At 36.4% G+C, this 16310-nt stretch overlaps 1 protein-coding gene across 7 annotated transcripts in view; it reads left to right on the top strand.

The window, feature by feature from the left end:
* Positions 1-16310, top strand: part of LOC137847005 (nipped-B-like protein) — a 199244-nt gene that overhangs the window by 145055 nt on the left and 37879 nt on the right. For all 7 annotated transcript variants that reach the window (XM_068665187.1, XM_068665185.1, XM_068665189.1 and 4 more), the window contains 10 exons: positions 1436-1618; positions 3831-4028; positions 4219-4290; positions 4379-4468; positions 5478-5581; positions 7040-7126; positions 8766-8997; positions 10402-10553; positions 10957-11037; positions 12027-12127. In XM_068665187.1, coding sequence (XP_068521288.1) covers positions 1436-1618; positions 3831-4028; positions 4219-4290; positions 4379-4468; positions 5478-5581; positions 7040-7126; positions 8766-8997; positions 10402-10553; positions 10957-11037; positions 12027-12127 — 1300 coding nt within the window. The remainder of the gene's footprint in view (positions 1-1435; positions 1619-3830; positions 4029-4218; positions 4291-4378; positions 4469-5477; positions 5582-7039; positions 7127-8765; positions 8998-10401; positions 10554-10956; positions 11038-12026; positions 12128-16310) is intronic.

Genomic DNA, 16310 nt, shown 5'->3' with positions numbered 1-16310 from the left:
CAACTTTCCTTGTCTATTCTAAAGATATTTCCCTACCTCATTTCAAAAATGTTCAAAGTAATCAATATTTTAAATTCAAACTTCTTTTTTTAAAATGCACTTAAGTGAGATGACTTCCTTGAACATACTTGAGAATTATAAAAAAATAATTTTGATTACTAGTTTAATTGTTTATAGGCAACTTTGGATGTAGAGAGATGTGAAACCAGAAATATATGTAATCTGTTTTTTTTTGTTTTTTTTTTTTTTAATGTATTGCTGGAAACTATTTTCTAATATTAAGATTATTCTAATTCCAGATAAATGTGTTTAAAAATATGGGGGAAGACTAAGACTGGATTAGGAGGTGGGATGTTACTGTAATAATTGAAATAAATTTTAGAAAGTTATGTTACTGATGTAGTGAATGCAATTAAAAAGTAAATCTAGAAAATATATATACATATCAATATACATATTTCATTGATATAGCACAATTGGCAGGTGATTTCTTATGTATCTAAATAATAGAGTATACCTTGGGGAAGGAGAGAGAACCGCTTGTGACAGAGGCATTTATTTTGTTGGAAAAAGGTTAACAATTCAGTCCAATAGTCTTCAAATCTGTGCATTAAGGCTCTTTGATAAATAATAAGACATCAAATAACGATAAAATTTCACTGTAAATCTCCTTTGTGCTGACTGCATACGTGTCTAATATCAGTTTCAAAATGTGATGAGAATGGTGCAATGTTGTCTGTTTACTTCAGTGGAAAAGAAACCTGATGTGGTCCAGCTTGCTGTTTTTCTATATTAAACAAAAATCTTTCTTTCAACTTTGTTCTGTAGCAAAATCAAGCAAAAATGTGGGTTGCATTTAAAAAAAAAAAAAAAAGCTATTATTAAGAGGTAAGAAATCACCGGAGAGAGTTTGGGATGTCAATGATTTGGCTTATATTTAGGGATAAGAACCTGGAGATTCTGCCACAGATTGTCCCTACATATTGGAAAAGAGAAGATTACTGTTTTATTTACACTAAATAATATGATTGAGAATGAATTGAGCTGTAATGAGGCACGCTGAATCATTAATTTACCTATACTTTCAGGAAAACCTGTTAAGTTCAGAGGATGAACAAAAATAAGACTAAATTTTGTGGAAGTAGAGCAGAGATGTTGTTTTACAAATGTAATTCACCAATTTGAATTTGTTTTATTTATATGCCTGACAATATATTTTGTTGAAGGAGACATTTATGCAATTTATTATGTTAATTTCCAGTTGCGGTGTGAACAATATATACAGCTTTAGAAAGTCCTGTCAAATACATCCAGGTATATCTAACCACGGAATTGTTAGCGAATATACTGTAAGCGGTTCCTGAGAAAGGGTTGAAGTGTTGGGCCCTTTTTTATCTTCAAATTCACATTTACTGTTCTTACTCTCCGTTAATAGGTAGCATAGATCAGTCAGTGTTAAAGGAGTTGCCTCCTGAGCTCCTGGCAGAAATTGAATCCACCATGCCACTTTGTGAACGTGTGAAAATGAACAAGCGCAAACGTAGCACAGTTAATGAGAAACCAAAATATACTGAAATCAGTTCTGATGAAGATAATGACAGTGAAGAAGCTTTTGAATGTAAGTAGTATGTCATTCTGTTTCTACTACTATTATTTAAGTTGGTTGGGAATGGAGAGGATTGTCACAAATTTCAGAGACATCTTAATCTAGCTTTTAGCCACAGTGGCTATTGAAATTCTTAAATATGAAGTAATGCAAATTAAGAAAATCTTGCACAGTAATTATATGCTTTAAGGTAATCTAGGTTCATTATATACAGTCAAGAGATCTGGCCATCATTCTAAAAAATTCAGTGAAGACATCTGATTTAAAAATGAATTCGAATATTTCTTAAAGGAAACTGTAGAACTTAATTAAAATGAGACAAAATGATCAAGAGAATGGAATTTTTTACACCAAATAGATTTTATTGTTTCAAATATCAATTTCAGAATTTGCTGTCTAAAATTAAACTTTAAAAAATATGAAGGAGTGGTTGTTATAGAACATAAGTTTCTTTGAGCATCTCATTCCATTAAATGATGAGAAATTAAAATTATGTATAAAATTAATATTTTTGAAATGTTATTAAAGCTTACATTTTTTTATTCAATTGCTCTACAAAGTTTACTTAGAAGTAGATAAAATGTCTAAATGGTAATAGCTGTTCCCATGTTCATATTTTTTGCCTTGCAGAGCCAACACAACTGTAATACATTCTCTTTTATCATGCAGCATTGATAAAATGGTCAATTTAAATTTCTGCTGGAAAGTGATATTGGAAATTACTTTTCTTATAGAGACAAAGCTGGGGCCAGAATTCTTCTTACAGAATTTAAATTGCTATTGATGATCTATAAACTGTGGAGTCCTCCATTTCTTCAGTTGCAGTTAACTGTCAACCATTTCAGAACTGAAACTGTTTAGTAGCTCAGGCATCAGGAACATGACTGTACTGCCTCCAGAAGCAAGTCTGATTCAGAAGCAGTACAGCTCAAAGCCTGAGCTAAGTTACTACTTTAAAGTCTTTAACCACTTCTTTGCAGAAATTTAATATTGTTTTCAGAAGTGGAAGCCCTCTAGTGTGCAGTGCAGAGTATCACCTCAGGTTCAATTTTTTTTTTAATTTGTACTTAGCATGGGCTGTCCATTGGCTATATTCTGGTATGTATATCTTTCCTATGTTTCTCAATAAACTGGGGTTGTGGAAATTCTGTGTCAGTTCTGTTCCAGTTCTGTATAAATGCTTGGAGCCATTTTGCTCAGAAACAACCCTGCACACAGTCATACCTCCCTAAACTTCAGGAGAGTTTGGTAGAAACACATACAGATGTAAGGGCTGTTATATACCTGTTCACAAGAATAATATACTCTGCTAGTCTATAATGTAATGTTTTGGAGACATTTTGATCTTCACATCACAGTCTATATTAGACATCTCTTTGCTAGCCCAGTTATCCTGTTACATTAAATAGTAGACACTTTCATGGATGAAGCTACGTCCTCATCCATATCCTTTTCCTATTACTTCTTAGCACCCTCTCCCCTTAAAGATGCATGAGACTATCTTTGAAAATAACAGAGAACTCTCAGTTCCCCTCCCCTGATATCTTATTTCCACTAAATCTCTGTTTCTATAGAGAACATTTATCCCAATTTCTTCAACATTGATTTCTGCTGTGCCTTTTGGTCCTGACTGAAAACTGGTTATAATAACTTTCAGTGATATATACATACTGGAATTGTGACTGCAGCTTTCTCCTTTACACTGAATTAACTGCAATATATATTTCAAGACAATTTTTTGGGTGTCTTGGCAAAACAGAATAGAATAGAAGCAGCTAGATTGCTAAGCAGAAAATAGAAGCAGCTAGATTGCTAAGTCTCATTGAAACTTCCTGTGTTAGATAGGCAAAGCAAACACTGAATTGTAACACGGATGTCTATTAATAGACCCAATTACATAACTGAAGAAATTATCTTAATGTTCTCTTATGAAAGGATGAAAATTATTTTATTTTGTTCTACTCTCCTTTGTTTAAAAGGACAAGTGCCCTTTAAACTCATGTTTTAAGTGTTTGCTGTTGTCTTTGGCAATTTCAGGCATGGTTTTCATGTAATTCAAATTGAATTGTTAAAATAATGCCATAACAGAACTTTATATAATGGTTTTAGTGTTCATTTGTTTTATGGAACATTTATATGCTAATATTTAACTTGTAAATGTATAATTTTGAGCTATTGAAAATAGAATTTTTATACTTATAATGAAAATTCATTTAATTTCTAGCTTCTCGAAAAAGACATAAAAAGGATAGAGATGAAGCTTGGGAATATGAAGAACATGACAGAAGAAGTTCTGGTGACCACAGGAGAAGTGGTCATTATCATGAAGGAAGGAGGAATTCTGGTAGTGGCCGTTACCGTAATCGTAGTCCTGATGACTCTGATATGGATGATTATTCTCCTCTTCCTAGTCTCAGTGAGGGTAACTGATCATTATCCTTTATAAATACACTAGTATTATGAAAAAAATATGTTTTTTTAATAATTTGAACATTTTAAAATGCTTTAAAAAGCATCTTTATATGCAGTATTTAATATGAGCATAAGAAATGTAAATAATCTTTTATTTCAGTTCCAGAAAGTATTTGTTTCACTCTTTATTCTCTAATTAGTGGCTAGAAAAATGAAGAAAAAAGAAAAACAAAAGAAAAGGAAAGCTTATGAACCTAAACTAACACCTGAAGGTAACTTTAGAAGACTTATTTTCTTCAGTTTGGATTTTATGTATTTTATATAAAAATAATTATATATGCTTTTTTTTTTCCCCACCAGAAATGATGGATTCCTCAACTTTTAAAAGGTTTACTGCTTCAATGGAAAATATTTTGGAAAATCTGGAAGACATGGATTTTACAGCTTTTGGTAATATGTCAGAAATTTTTGAAATGCTTCCCCTAATTAGAAATACAAGAAACACTAAAAAATTTGCATCTCAGTATTTTCAGACTTCCTTCTTTTCGATTTAATTGCCTGTGATACATGCTAGGGAATGTTGTGTTTATATGGCTTCCACCTTAAGTAGCAGGAGCCTTTACCTTTACAATATCATTTGCTACAAGATGAAGATGATCTTCCTTCCTTCTTCCTGCAAAATCCAAAAGGGTCATAAATCATAATGAGAGAAATAATAGTCTACTAGAGTGCATCTGCTGTGGCCTTGCCACAGTGCTTGTACACTTATGGCTGAGACACTGAATCTATGTGTACTCCTTATCCCTTTCACTGGAAAATTGGCCAGCTTAGTGTCAGTGTCCAGTGAAGCAGTTTCGGTTGACCAAGATGACTATCAATTGAAATGGATAATGGAGCATTTGTATAATTTCTTTCCTACCATCTTTGTCACAGTATTAGAACAAGGAGAGGAACCTAATAAACAAATGACTAGTTTTTAAAGTAATCATGTCTACACCCTTGGATTTAAAAGTGAAACATATTACAAACCAATGATTTCAGTGTCTTCTAATGTCATGTGTTTTTTTTGTAAGGGCAATTGTGAGTAGAACACAGTGTATCCCAAGATATATGTGTTTTTCATCTATTATTGTGACCAATATTTGAATTTCAGAATTAGAACTACAATCATTTAAGATTTGTTTTACTGAAATGAGGGTGGTACTTAATGCAAGAGCTGCAATAAATGGGTTTTGATGTTAGGCTGTTGAATGATATTTCAGAGCACATGATCAGTCATGTTGAACAAGTAGAGTCATTTTAACAACCAAAAGTCATGGCCGTCAGTCTTCATTAGATGTAAAATCAGTACTTTATCAAGTTTTCTTGTGTTTGCTTTTTCATCTTAGCTGTAAATAGTGTTGTTTTTTTTGAAGTCTTATTAGAAATGTGATTTTTTTTTTTATTTCATTTTTTTAAGGCGATGATGATGAGATTCCACAGGAATTGCTACTGGGAAAACATCAGCTTAGCGAGTTGGGTAGTGAATCTGCAAAAATCAAGGCAATGGGCATTATGGACAAGGTACATTTTCATAGTCTTTGCCTCTTTTGAACATTTAATTTTGTTAAATATACAAAAAGCACATATCTAGTGTAATAACATTCAGTGTCAGCAGTGACTGAGAGCACAATGCACAATGTACCAATGTGTAACACAAACGTCTGAGCAGTAAAATCTAAAATTATTAATCTATTTTCACAAAAGCTCATCAATCTATAGTCTTTGTTCGTTACAGCTAGTGTTAAGCAACCACAGTAAAACAGACCTTACCAGCAAAGTCAAAAAATCCACCCTTTCTAATATAATCTGTCAGTGCATTGTAAATATATGATGTTCATCTAGCATCATACCGAATTGCCTATTTGTACCCTCTCTCCAGAAAACCCTTTCAAACTTAAAAGATTTAATGACCCAGGTAATAAGATTCATGTTCTGTAGACTACATGTTGTGGTTTCTTTGTCATGCTCTTCCTGACTTTGGTTCAAGGGAATTTTCTGTGCTGGTGCAAACTGTTGGTATCACACCTCTAGAAACAATGTTCTTGCTTTCCTTATCTTCCTAGAACTCTTGGCTTAGGGCAGTCTTATGTTACACTCTTAACTCTGCCTGCTCTGGACCACTTACTATGTTTATGAAGTGTCTGTGAAGCTACTTATTATACAAGTCACTCCGAAGGATATTCTTTAACCCAAGATTTAGGTATTCTTCCTGGCCTTTTCTTCAGTCCTCCCTACCTTCATTTGTAGGATATTTTCAACCTGAGTATTTTGCCTTCTTGATCCTTCTTGATAGTTCTCACCCTTAACCTTTATTCCCTAAGTTTTGTACATACACGTGTACATAAAGTCAGAAATGTGTTGCTTCTAAAGGTGAGCACCACTATTATCTGTATGAGTGAAACTGGTTCTTCTGGAGTTCAGCATATTCTACAGATTATTTGACTGTAATTCTGTAGAACATCAGTAAGCGAGTTTGAGTTACTTTTTTTCAACATGCTAGTTTTTCAAAGTCAACATGATTACTAAGAATACATTTCCTCTGTATTAGCACTCAAATATCAATTAATTTTATTTCTGTTTGTCCATAAGTTTTGGATTTTCTTCTAAGTTCTATATGTTCAGCTAGAATTAGTGATTCATACTTGGTTTTGGTAAATTTCAATTTCTAGAATCGAGTGTATAACTATACATTATTTGCAGATATGCAGTTTTAAACCTATTCCTATGGATTTGGTTGAAAAATGCAGTTTCATTGCAATCTTAGAACATATTTCACTAGTTTAGTTATTATCAGCATTCTTAGTCATGCTGTGTCAGAAACTGACAAGTCAAAATCCGATCCTTATCTCAAAAGTGCTTACGATTTAAGTTTAATGCTGGAATTACACAACATTTTCTATCCTTCATCCATAGACATCTTTTCAGCAATTTGGAAGCCTTTGTGTGTCTACAGTTGCTTGATTTGTTTTCTTGTTTTAGCTTTCAACAGATAAAACGGTAAAGGTCCTGAATATTTTGGAGAAGAATATCCAAGATGGATCAAAGATTTCTACATTACTTAACCATGTGAGTTTCAAATTAGATCATTTCATACCACTGTTCAGCATAGGATTTTCTTCACTTGAGTCCCATTTAGTGATAATTTCAAATACTGTGCATGTGTGTGAAAGGAATTTCTGATTTTATATGTATATGATTAACAGATTGTCAAATTTTAAGATTAGAAGTAAAATTCAATTGATTATATTAATTCAGTACTAAACATTTTACTGTAGTATTGTTAACAAACAGATGTATTGGGAGTAATCAAGTTGTCTCTTGACTTAATTTTAAATATTATTGTTTCATCCTTAAATATTTGTGGTAATTGGTATAACTTGCACCAGTGGAAATTTCTTTGCTAGTTTTCCATAAAACTTCCCTTACACAGTGGAAGAAAGTACAGCTTTCATGCAGAGCATATTCCTCCCCTGAGCATTAAGAACTGAGGAGGCATTTTAAATCATAGAATATCCTGAGTTGGAATGATCATCAAGTCCAACTCCTAACTCCACACAGGACTACCTAAAAAATAAGTTTTCACTATACAGTTCTGAATGACTTCAGCAATATGAAAAATAAGTGAAAAGGTGACGGTTTTCCTGCTCTGTTGCAATATGGTTGAGCCTTTTTGCCAGTGCTTTTAAAGTGATATTTTTCTTTTAGCTTTCTGTAGTAAAACACAAGTTTACTAAGCACTTATTGAAATTTTCCCATGATTGCAATTCAGAGACAAAGCTTCAATTAAAAAAAGAAGCAATCTTTAGCCAAACAAGTTTTAGATTTTTCTTAAAACCCATTAAATATAATTTAGATCATTATGGCAAAGAAACCTTCTGCTAAGGAGTAAATTTATACTATTTTTACAGTGCAGTGAAGATAACCTACCTCCATGTCAGGGTATTATTCAAAGGCAAAATGCACTTGCAGATTCTTTTTATTACCAAGATTAATGAGCAAGAAAATAGAAAGGTTTTAAAACCAATTGTTTGTATTTTTAAAGCCTCCTTTGTGCAAGATACAAATAACTTAAATTTCTTGCATGGAATAGTTTTATAGGGATCTCTTGATTTGCAGGTGTCTGTTGATTATTTTTTTTTAATATATATTTTACCATATATGTAATGCACTGCAATATTTTTTTAGATTCAAGGGAAAAAAGTTGATAAGGTTAGAAATTAGTGTTTTACCAACCCCTTATTTTTTTACAAGGAAAGCCAACAGCATACTCATAATTAGCCTCTTGTTTATTTGTTTTTATAACTTGTACAAACACAGAAATACAGGAATTATGTACCCAGTGCTAAAACTTAAATGGTCATATTTGATAAGACATAGTTTAAACCCATAGGTAATAGATGAGTCAGTCTGTGGAGAAAGTAGTCTTCTCATTAATTTCATGTGATTTATAACAGTCTTATTTTGTGAGAATTCTCTCTAGTGGTGAAAATTAGACTTGTCAAAGCAGCAAACAGCATACATACAGCACTAAGGAAAATGTTAATGTTCAGATTTTGCCTAAGGGACATCAGTCTTAAGTAGAGAATGTTGCAATCTTCGTAGTGCTTACCATTGATATATATTAAAATGTTACTGTTATATAGTACTTGGTAAGGATAAAATTTTGACTCTGTTCACACTACCCTGCTTTTCTTTCCTGTTACAGAACAATGACACTGAAGATGAGGAGAGATTATGGAGAGATCTTATTATGGAGAGAGTGACAAAATCTGCAGATGCTTGTCTTACTGCTATCAATATTATGACATCGCCAAATATGCCTAAAGCCGTATATATTGAGGATGTAATAGAAAGAGTTATTCAATACACAAAATTTCATTTGCAGAACACTCTCTATCCTCAATATGACCCTGTATATAGAGTGGATCCTCATGGTGGTTAGTATGCTCAGAGATTTTGAAAAATCTTTTCACATTATATTTATCATAGAATGGCTTGGTTTGGAAGGGGCCTTTAAGGTCATCTAATTCCAACCCCCCTGCCATGGGCAGGGATACCTTCCACTAGACCAGGATGCTCAAAGCCCCATCCAGCCTGGCCTTGAACACTTCTAGGGATGGGGCATCCACAGCTTCTCTGGGCAACCTCTTCCAGTGCCTCACCACCCTCTGAGTAAACAATTTCTTCCTTATATCTAATCTAAGTCTACCCTCTTTTAGTTTAAAACCATTACTCCTTGTCCTATCACTGCACTGCCTGATAAAGAGTCCCTCCCCAGCTTTCCTGTAGGCCCTCTTTAGGTACTGGAAGGCTGCTATAAGGTCTCCCCAGAACCTTCTCTTCTCCAGGCTGAACAACCCCAACTCTCTCAGCCTGTCTTCATAGGAGAGGTGTTCCAGCCCCTTGATCATCTTTGTGGCCCTTCTCTGGATTCGTTCTAATTCATCCATGTCCTTCTTGTGCTGGGGGCCCCAGAGCTGAACACAGTACTCCAATTGGGGTCTCAAATGAGCAGAGTAGAGGAGGAGAGTAACCTCCCTCAATCTGCTGGCCACACTTCTTTTGATGCAGCTCAAGATACGGTTGGCTTTCTGGGCTGCAAGTACACATTGCTGGCTCATGTTGAGCATCTCATCAACAAACACCCTCAGGTCCTTCTCATCAGGGCTGATCTCAATTATGTTTTCCTTTTTTTTTAATCTATTGTATGATGATACAAGTTATATGACTTCCCTGACTATTTTTATATGCAACTCTTATACTGATAGTTCTCTAATAACTCATACAACATCTGAGTTAATGTTTTCTGTTATTTTGAAGATGTTGAAATGTAGAGAAAAATAACAATTACTTAAGTGCATCCCCTAAATAACTTAGTCGTACTAATATTTAGGTTTACTGCAATAACTATAGTGCCATTTAGACCAAACTATTTAGAAACGTGTCTGAAGTTTGCCTTGTGCATATAGTTATTATATGTATGAATAAGTCACTTTATAGTCATAATCTCTGTTTATATAATGATTTATTTCAATGAAAATTATTTTGCATTTAGCATTTTGTTGTCTTTTATATATATATAATCAGATGTGGGTGTCCAACTTCAAGAACTGTTTTAAAAATTTTGGATCTAGAATTCAGAACAATTATGAAAAATTAATGTCATATGAAATTCTTGCTTTCCAGCTGTTGCTACTTTTTTTTCCTGTAAACAGTTGTATTCACAATGCTGTCATTGTGTAATTGTTTGGGGGACATTTTTTGAGAAAACGATCATCTTTCTAGTATTTGATGCAACTGAAACATTGAAAAAATTAATGAAAATAATTTTGATTTTCTAGGTGGTATTTTAAGTTCAAAAGCAAAACGCGCTAAGTGTTCCACCCACAAGCAAAGAGTTATAGTGATGTTGTATAACAAAGTTTGTGACATTGTCAGCAGTTTGTCAGAGTTGCTAGAGATACAGCTTCTTACTGATACAACTATTCTTCAGGTAAGTTTTATCAGAAGAATTTCTGTCTGAGAATGTTGTGGGGTTTTTGTTTTATTTTTTATTTTTTCCCAGAGGGACTGTAAAGTGTGATTATGTCAATGACATGAAATATAAAATCGGTACAAACTTTTTAAATGGTTAACATTAGACTGACTAGTCTGTTGTGTAGTATGTTATCTTCCTGTTCTCTTCTGCAGGAAAAGAACATTTCATGTTTAAATATTTAATGGTTTTTATTGTACACCTAAGATAAAGTTTAACCTAATTGTATTAAATTTGCAAATAATATGAAGTAATGTGTTGTTGAATACCTTATCTACTGAATGAATAATCTGCTTGTAAAATTGCATGAATATCAGTTTGCCTGTCAAATATACTTAGAATACTTTCTGCCCATTCATAGGTATCATCTATGGGAATAACACCTTTCTTTGTAGAAAATGTCAGTGAGCTACAGTTATGTGCCATCAAATTAGTGACTGCAGTAAGTAATTTTTAATTTGTGATTTCATGGTCCTGTATATCCGAAAGTTATTAGGACATTTACGTAGGCTGTATTTTTGCTGGTAGACAATTAGAGCTCAAGGTTTTGCAGTTCGGTATCATAATCTAGGAACGGTATTAAATCTGAGTTGCTCCTATTTACAGAGGAGGTTTCTTCTTCTATAGGAAGCCTACTTAAGCAAGGAACTTAATTATGGTTATGTGGTTTAAAGTATAAACACAAACCCCTTTCTCTTACCTGTTCTTTCTTGTGTAAGAAATCTTAGCGATATGATTTTCTACATTTCCTTTGTTAAGATTTGAATTTATGCAATGGAATAAGCTATACAACAGCAGGATACTTTTATAATAAAATAAATTATTTTCCTTGGAAGAGGTAGGTATATGAAAAATCCATTAATAAAAATATTAATAATATTATATATATATAAACAAAATATAAAATATTAAAATACATTATTATATTTTTAATGTATATTATTAAAATATTATTTCAGGAAAAATATATATGTGCTTGTTCAAGTGGAAGTTTTCCATCTTTGTAAGGATGATATGCTCCAGTATTTATAAAAGGAATTCTGCCTAAACAAATAGAAGCAAAGTCTACAACCATGACCCCATAAATTGAAAGAATATTTCATGTCAGGCAAATATTAAAGACTAAGATATGAAGTAACTATTTGACTTTCTTATACGGCATTGACAGAAATCTTTAAAATATATGGTATTTTTAAGAGCTATCGCACATTTATGTTGTTAGAAGATTTTAAAATCTTTATTTGATTTTTTTTATATATTTTATAAATAAATGCTTTCTTTGAAAAAACAAAGTAATACATTAAAAACAAGGTGTGCGTTAAGTGTCATGTGAAGTCTATGTTACTATATATAACTTTTAACAATAAATTTAACAAACAGTATCTAATGTAACAATAAATAACTTTTAACAATCCTGTGACTCTTAAATAGGTGTTCTCCAGGTATGAAAAACATAGACAGCTAATACTGGAAGAAATTTTCACTTCCCTTGCGAGACTACCAACTAGCAAGAGGAGTTTGAGAAACTTCAGGTAATTTCTGACATAGATTGCTAACTTGTAGATAGAAGCACTTACAGTTTTGTATGTGTGGGATTTTAGGTTTCAGCATTAACATTTCTTAAAAAATCTGCAACTTTACAAGCTGGTTGATATTTCAAAATCTCTATAGTGAGAGTAGAGTTTCCTGACAAATGTATCTTGTAATAGTCACTGTTCTTATGCCATCATATTTATATTTGGTTACAAAAATAATTGAAATATCTTGTTAGTCTTCTCACTAAGGATGTAAACGAGTATAATGTTAGTGTGCATTCAAAGGGGTTTCTGTTGCAAAATTCTTTCATTCTGTTTATATGGAGCTATTGAATTCATTGCTAAAACTTAATAGGAGAATTCTGGGTGAATTTCTTTGAGGACATACTCAGAGCACTCTTTTCAGGAATACAAATTAATATTCCTTTGAATGAGTTTCATTTAGGAACTGCGCAGTTTACTTTAACTGTGTTTTAAGTGCTTCAGCTGGACTTCAGTGCATCTTCTAAATAATAGATTCAGGTCTAATCTGGGAGAGAATCTGACCTGAACTGAAATTCAGTTAAAATTGGGGTTGGAAGCTTTAAATGATTCTAAAACATTTGTTGTTGGCATCGCTTTAGTTCCTTGCTTGCATATAGCTTTCCCCTGGAGACAGACAAATGCCAATGAAATAGGTTAGTTGATCTAGGGTGGATAAACAGGAAAATATTCAGTAAAATACATGCACTGGGACTTTTAAGTAGAATTCAGTAACCCTAACGTGTAACATGAGTGTTTATGCCTAATATTTCGTGACATTTTGATTACAATCATCGGACATCAAGCAAATAGGAATGTGGTAGGCATAGTACCATAACTGGTAGATACCCTCTTTGAATTAGGATTTTTGCCAGAAGGAAGTCACCATCTCAATCCCACAGTGACTACACTATTCATCTATAGAATTCTAGTTCTGGTCTGATAAAGGGCATTTCCTATCTGCGGCTACTATCATGAAGGGGAAAGCTTTAAAAAAAAAATTGATATGAAAAGATTTTCTGTAGATTCTTAACTACTGAGCTTCACAGATATTCTGATAGTCATCTGTGTGCTATTTCAGTCATTTCTCCTACCTAAGAATAATACTTAATATTTTCGTTAGAACCAATCTTTCACTTCATAAGAGAGAAACAAATGAATAAATCACAGAATCACAGAATTGAAGGGATTGGAAGGGACCTCGAAAGATCATTGGATCCAACCCCCCTGCCAAAGCAGGTTCCTTAGAGCAGGCTGCCCAGATAGGCATGCAGACGGGCCTTAAATATCTCCAGAGAAGGAGACTCCACAACCTCCCTGGGCAGCCTGTTCCAATGCTCCGTCACCCTCACTGTTAAGAAGTTCTTTCACATGTTGGTGCGGAACTTCCTGTGATCCATTTTTTGGCCATTGCCCCTTGTCCTGTCCCCACAAACAACTGAAAAAAGGTTGGCCAAATCCCTCTGTCTCCCACACCTCAGGTATTTATACACATTGATGAGATCCCCTCTCAGTCTTCTCTTCTCCAGGCTGAACAGACCCAGGTCTCTCAGCCTCTCCTCATAGGGAAGATGCTCCAGGCCCCATATCATCTTTGTGGCCCTCCGCTGGACTCTTTCCAGGAGATCCCTGTCTTTCTTGTACCAGGGAGCCCAGAACTGGACACACAATTCCAGGTGAGGCCTGACCAGGGCAGAGTAGAGGGGGAGGATCACCTCCCTTGACCTGCTGGCCACACTCCTTTTAATGCACGCCAGGATCCCATTGGCCCTCTTGGCCATGAGGGCACACTGCTGGCTCATGGTCAACCTGTCGTCCACCAGGACCCCCAGGTCCTTTTCGTCAGAGCTCGTCTCCAGGAGGTCATCCCCCAGCCTGTACTGATACTTCGGGTTGTTCCTTCCCAGGTGCAGGACTCTACACTTGCTCTTGTTAAACTTCATTTGGTTTCTTCCTACCCATCTCTCCAGCCTGTCCAGGTCTCGCTGAATGGCAGCACAGCCTTCTGGCGTGTCAGCCACTCCTCCCAGCTTTGTGTCATCAGTGTACTTGCTGAGGGCAGACACTATTCCCTCATCAAGGTCATCGATGAAGATGTTGAACAAGACTGGACCCAGCACCAACCCCTGGGGAACACCGCTAGTCACAGGCCTCCAGCCAGACTCTGCTCCTCCGATCACCACCCTCTGAGCTCAGCCAGTCAGCCAGTTCTCAACCCACCTTACTGTCCACTCCTCTATCCCACACTTTATCAGCTTTGCTATCAGGCTGTCATGGGAGACAGTATCAAAGGCCTTGCTAAAGTCAAGGTAGATGACATCCACCGCTCTCCCCTTATCTACCCAGCTGGTGATGCCATCATAGAAGGCAATGAGGTCGGTTGAGCACGACTTCCCCTTGGTGAATCCATGCTGACTACTCCTCATAACCTTCTTCTCTTCCAATTGCTTGGGGATGGCATCCAGAACAAGCTTTTCCAACACCTTTCTGGGGACAGAGGTGAGACTGACTAGCCTGTAGTTTCCCGGATCCTCCTTCTTGAAGACCGGAGTGACATTGGCTATCTTCCAATCTTCAGGCACTTCTCCTCTTCTCCAGGACCTTTCAAAGATGATAGAGAGCGGTTTGGCAATCACCTCTGCCAACTCCCTTAGCACACGTGGATGCATCCCATCGGGACTCGTGGATTTGTGTGTGTTGAGCCCACTCAGATGCTCCCGAACCACTCTCTTGTCAGCCAGGGGGGAGCCCTCCACTTCCCAAACTCGTTCTCCTCCCTCCAGGGTCTAGGAGTCCCCAGGGGGGAGTCTCTGAAGCAAAGAAAGCTTGCAATATCCCCGCCTCCTCAGCGTCTCCCATTACCAGGACAGCCCCCTCATTCAGCAAGGGACCCACATTATCCCTAGTCTTCCTTTTACTGTTTACATACTTAAAAAAACCCTCTTCTTATTATCTTTTATCTCTTTTGCAAGCCTCATCTCTAGGTGGGCTTTAGCCTTCCTTGTCGCGTCCCTGCAGGCCCTGACAACACTCCTATACTCCTCCCAAGAGGACAGGCCCTTTTTCCACATTTCATAGACCTTCCTCTTCCTTCTGATCTTATCGATGAGCTCCTTGCTCATCCACGCAGGTTTCCTGCCCCCCTTCCCCAATTTCCTACTCTTAGGGATGCAGTGATCCTGAGCTTGGAAGGAGTGCTGTTTAAATGTTGCCCAGCTCTCACAAGCACCCTTGCCTTCTAGCAACCTAGCCCATGAGATACTCCCAAGTAGGTCCCGAAAGAGGTTGAAGGTGGCTTTCTGAAAGTCCAGGGTTGCAATCCTGCTTTTAGCCTTACTTCTTCCACCAAGTTCCATCTTGAACTCCACCACCTCATGGTTGCTGCATCCCAAGCTGCCCCCAACCTTCACATCCCTAACAAGCCCATCCCTGTTGGTAAGGACAAGGTCCAGGAGCACCCCCTGCCTCGTCGGCTCCTCTACCACCTGTGTCAGAAAATTGTCTTCAACCCATTGTAGGAACCATTTGGACTGTGCGTGCCTGGCTGAGTTGCTTACCCAACAGATATCTGGATAATTGAAGTCCCCCATGAGAACCAGAGCCTGTGATTGTGAGGCTACTACCAGCTGCTTGCAGAAGGCCTCATCAACCTCCTCCTCCTGATCTGGTGACCTGCAGTACACCCCCACAACAATGTCCCCCCTACCAGCCTACCACTTAATTCTCACCCACAAGCTCTCCACTTGTCCATCACCCTCCCCCAGGTGGAGCTGGGTACATTCTAATTGCTCCCTCACATAAAGGGCAACCCCACCCCCTCATTTCCCCAGCCTGTCTTTCCTAAAAAGGACATAGCCCTCCATGACAATGTTCCAGTCATGCGAGCTGTCCCACCATGTCTCTCTGTGATCGCAATGAGATTGTGGCCCCGTGACCATACACAGATCTCAAGCTCATCCTGTTTATTTCCCATGCTCTGCGCATTGGTGTACAGGCACATTAGGGAAGCAGCAGGTTCAGTTACCCCTGGAGGGATGCAAGAAGAAAATTATGGACGGGGTATCAGGATCATTACCTTCTCTGAGGAGCCCTTGGATGATCCTATGGGACAACTCGGAGGTTTTTCCCTACTATCTTCAACAGTGACAGCAGTGACAAC

Source organism: Anas acuta, chromosome W (assembly GCF_963932015.1).
Source record: "Anas acuta chromosome W, bAnaAcu1.1, whole genome shotgun sequence".
Classification (NCBI taxonomy): domain Eukaryota; kingdom Metazoa; phylum Chordata; class Aves; order Anseriformes; family Anatidae; genus Anas; species Anas acuta.
This window is presented reverse-complemented; position numbering and strand designations above follow the sequence as displayed.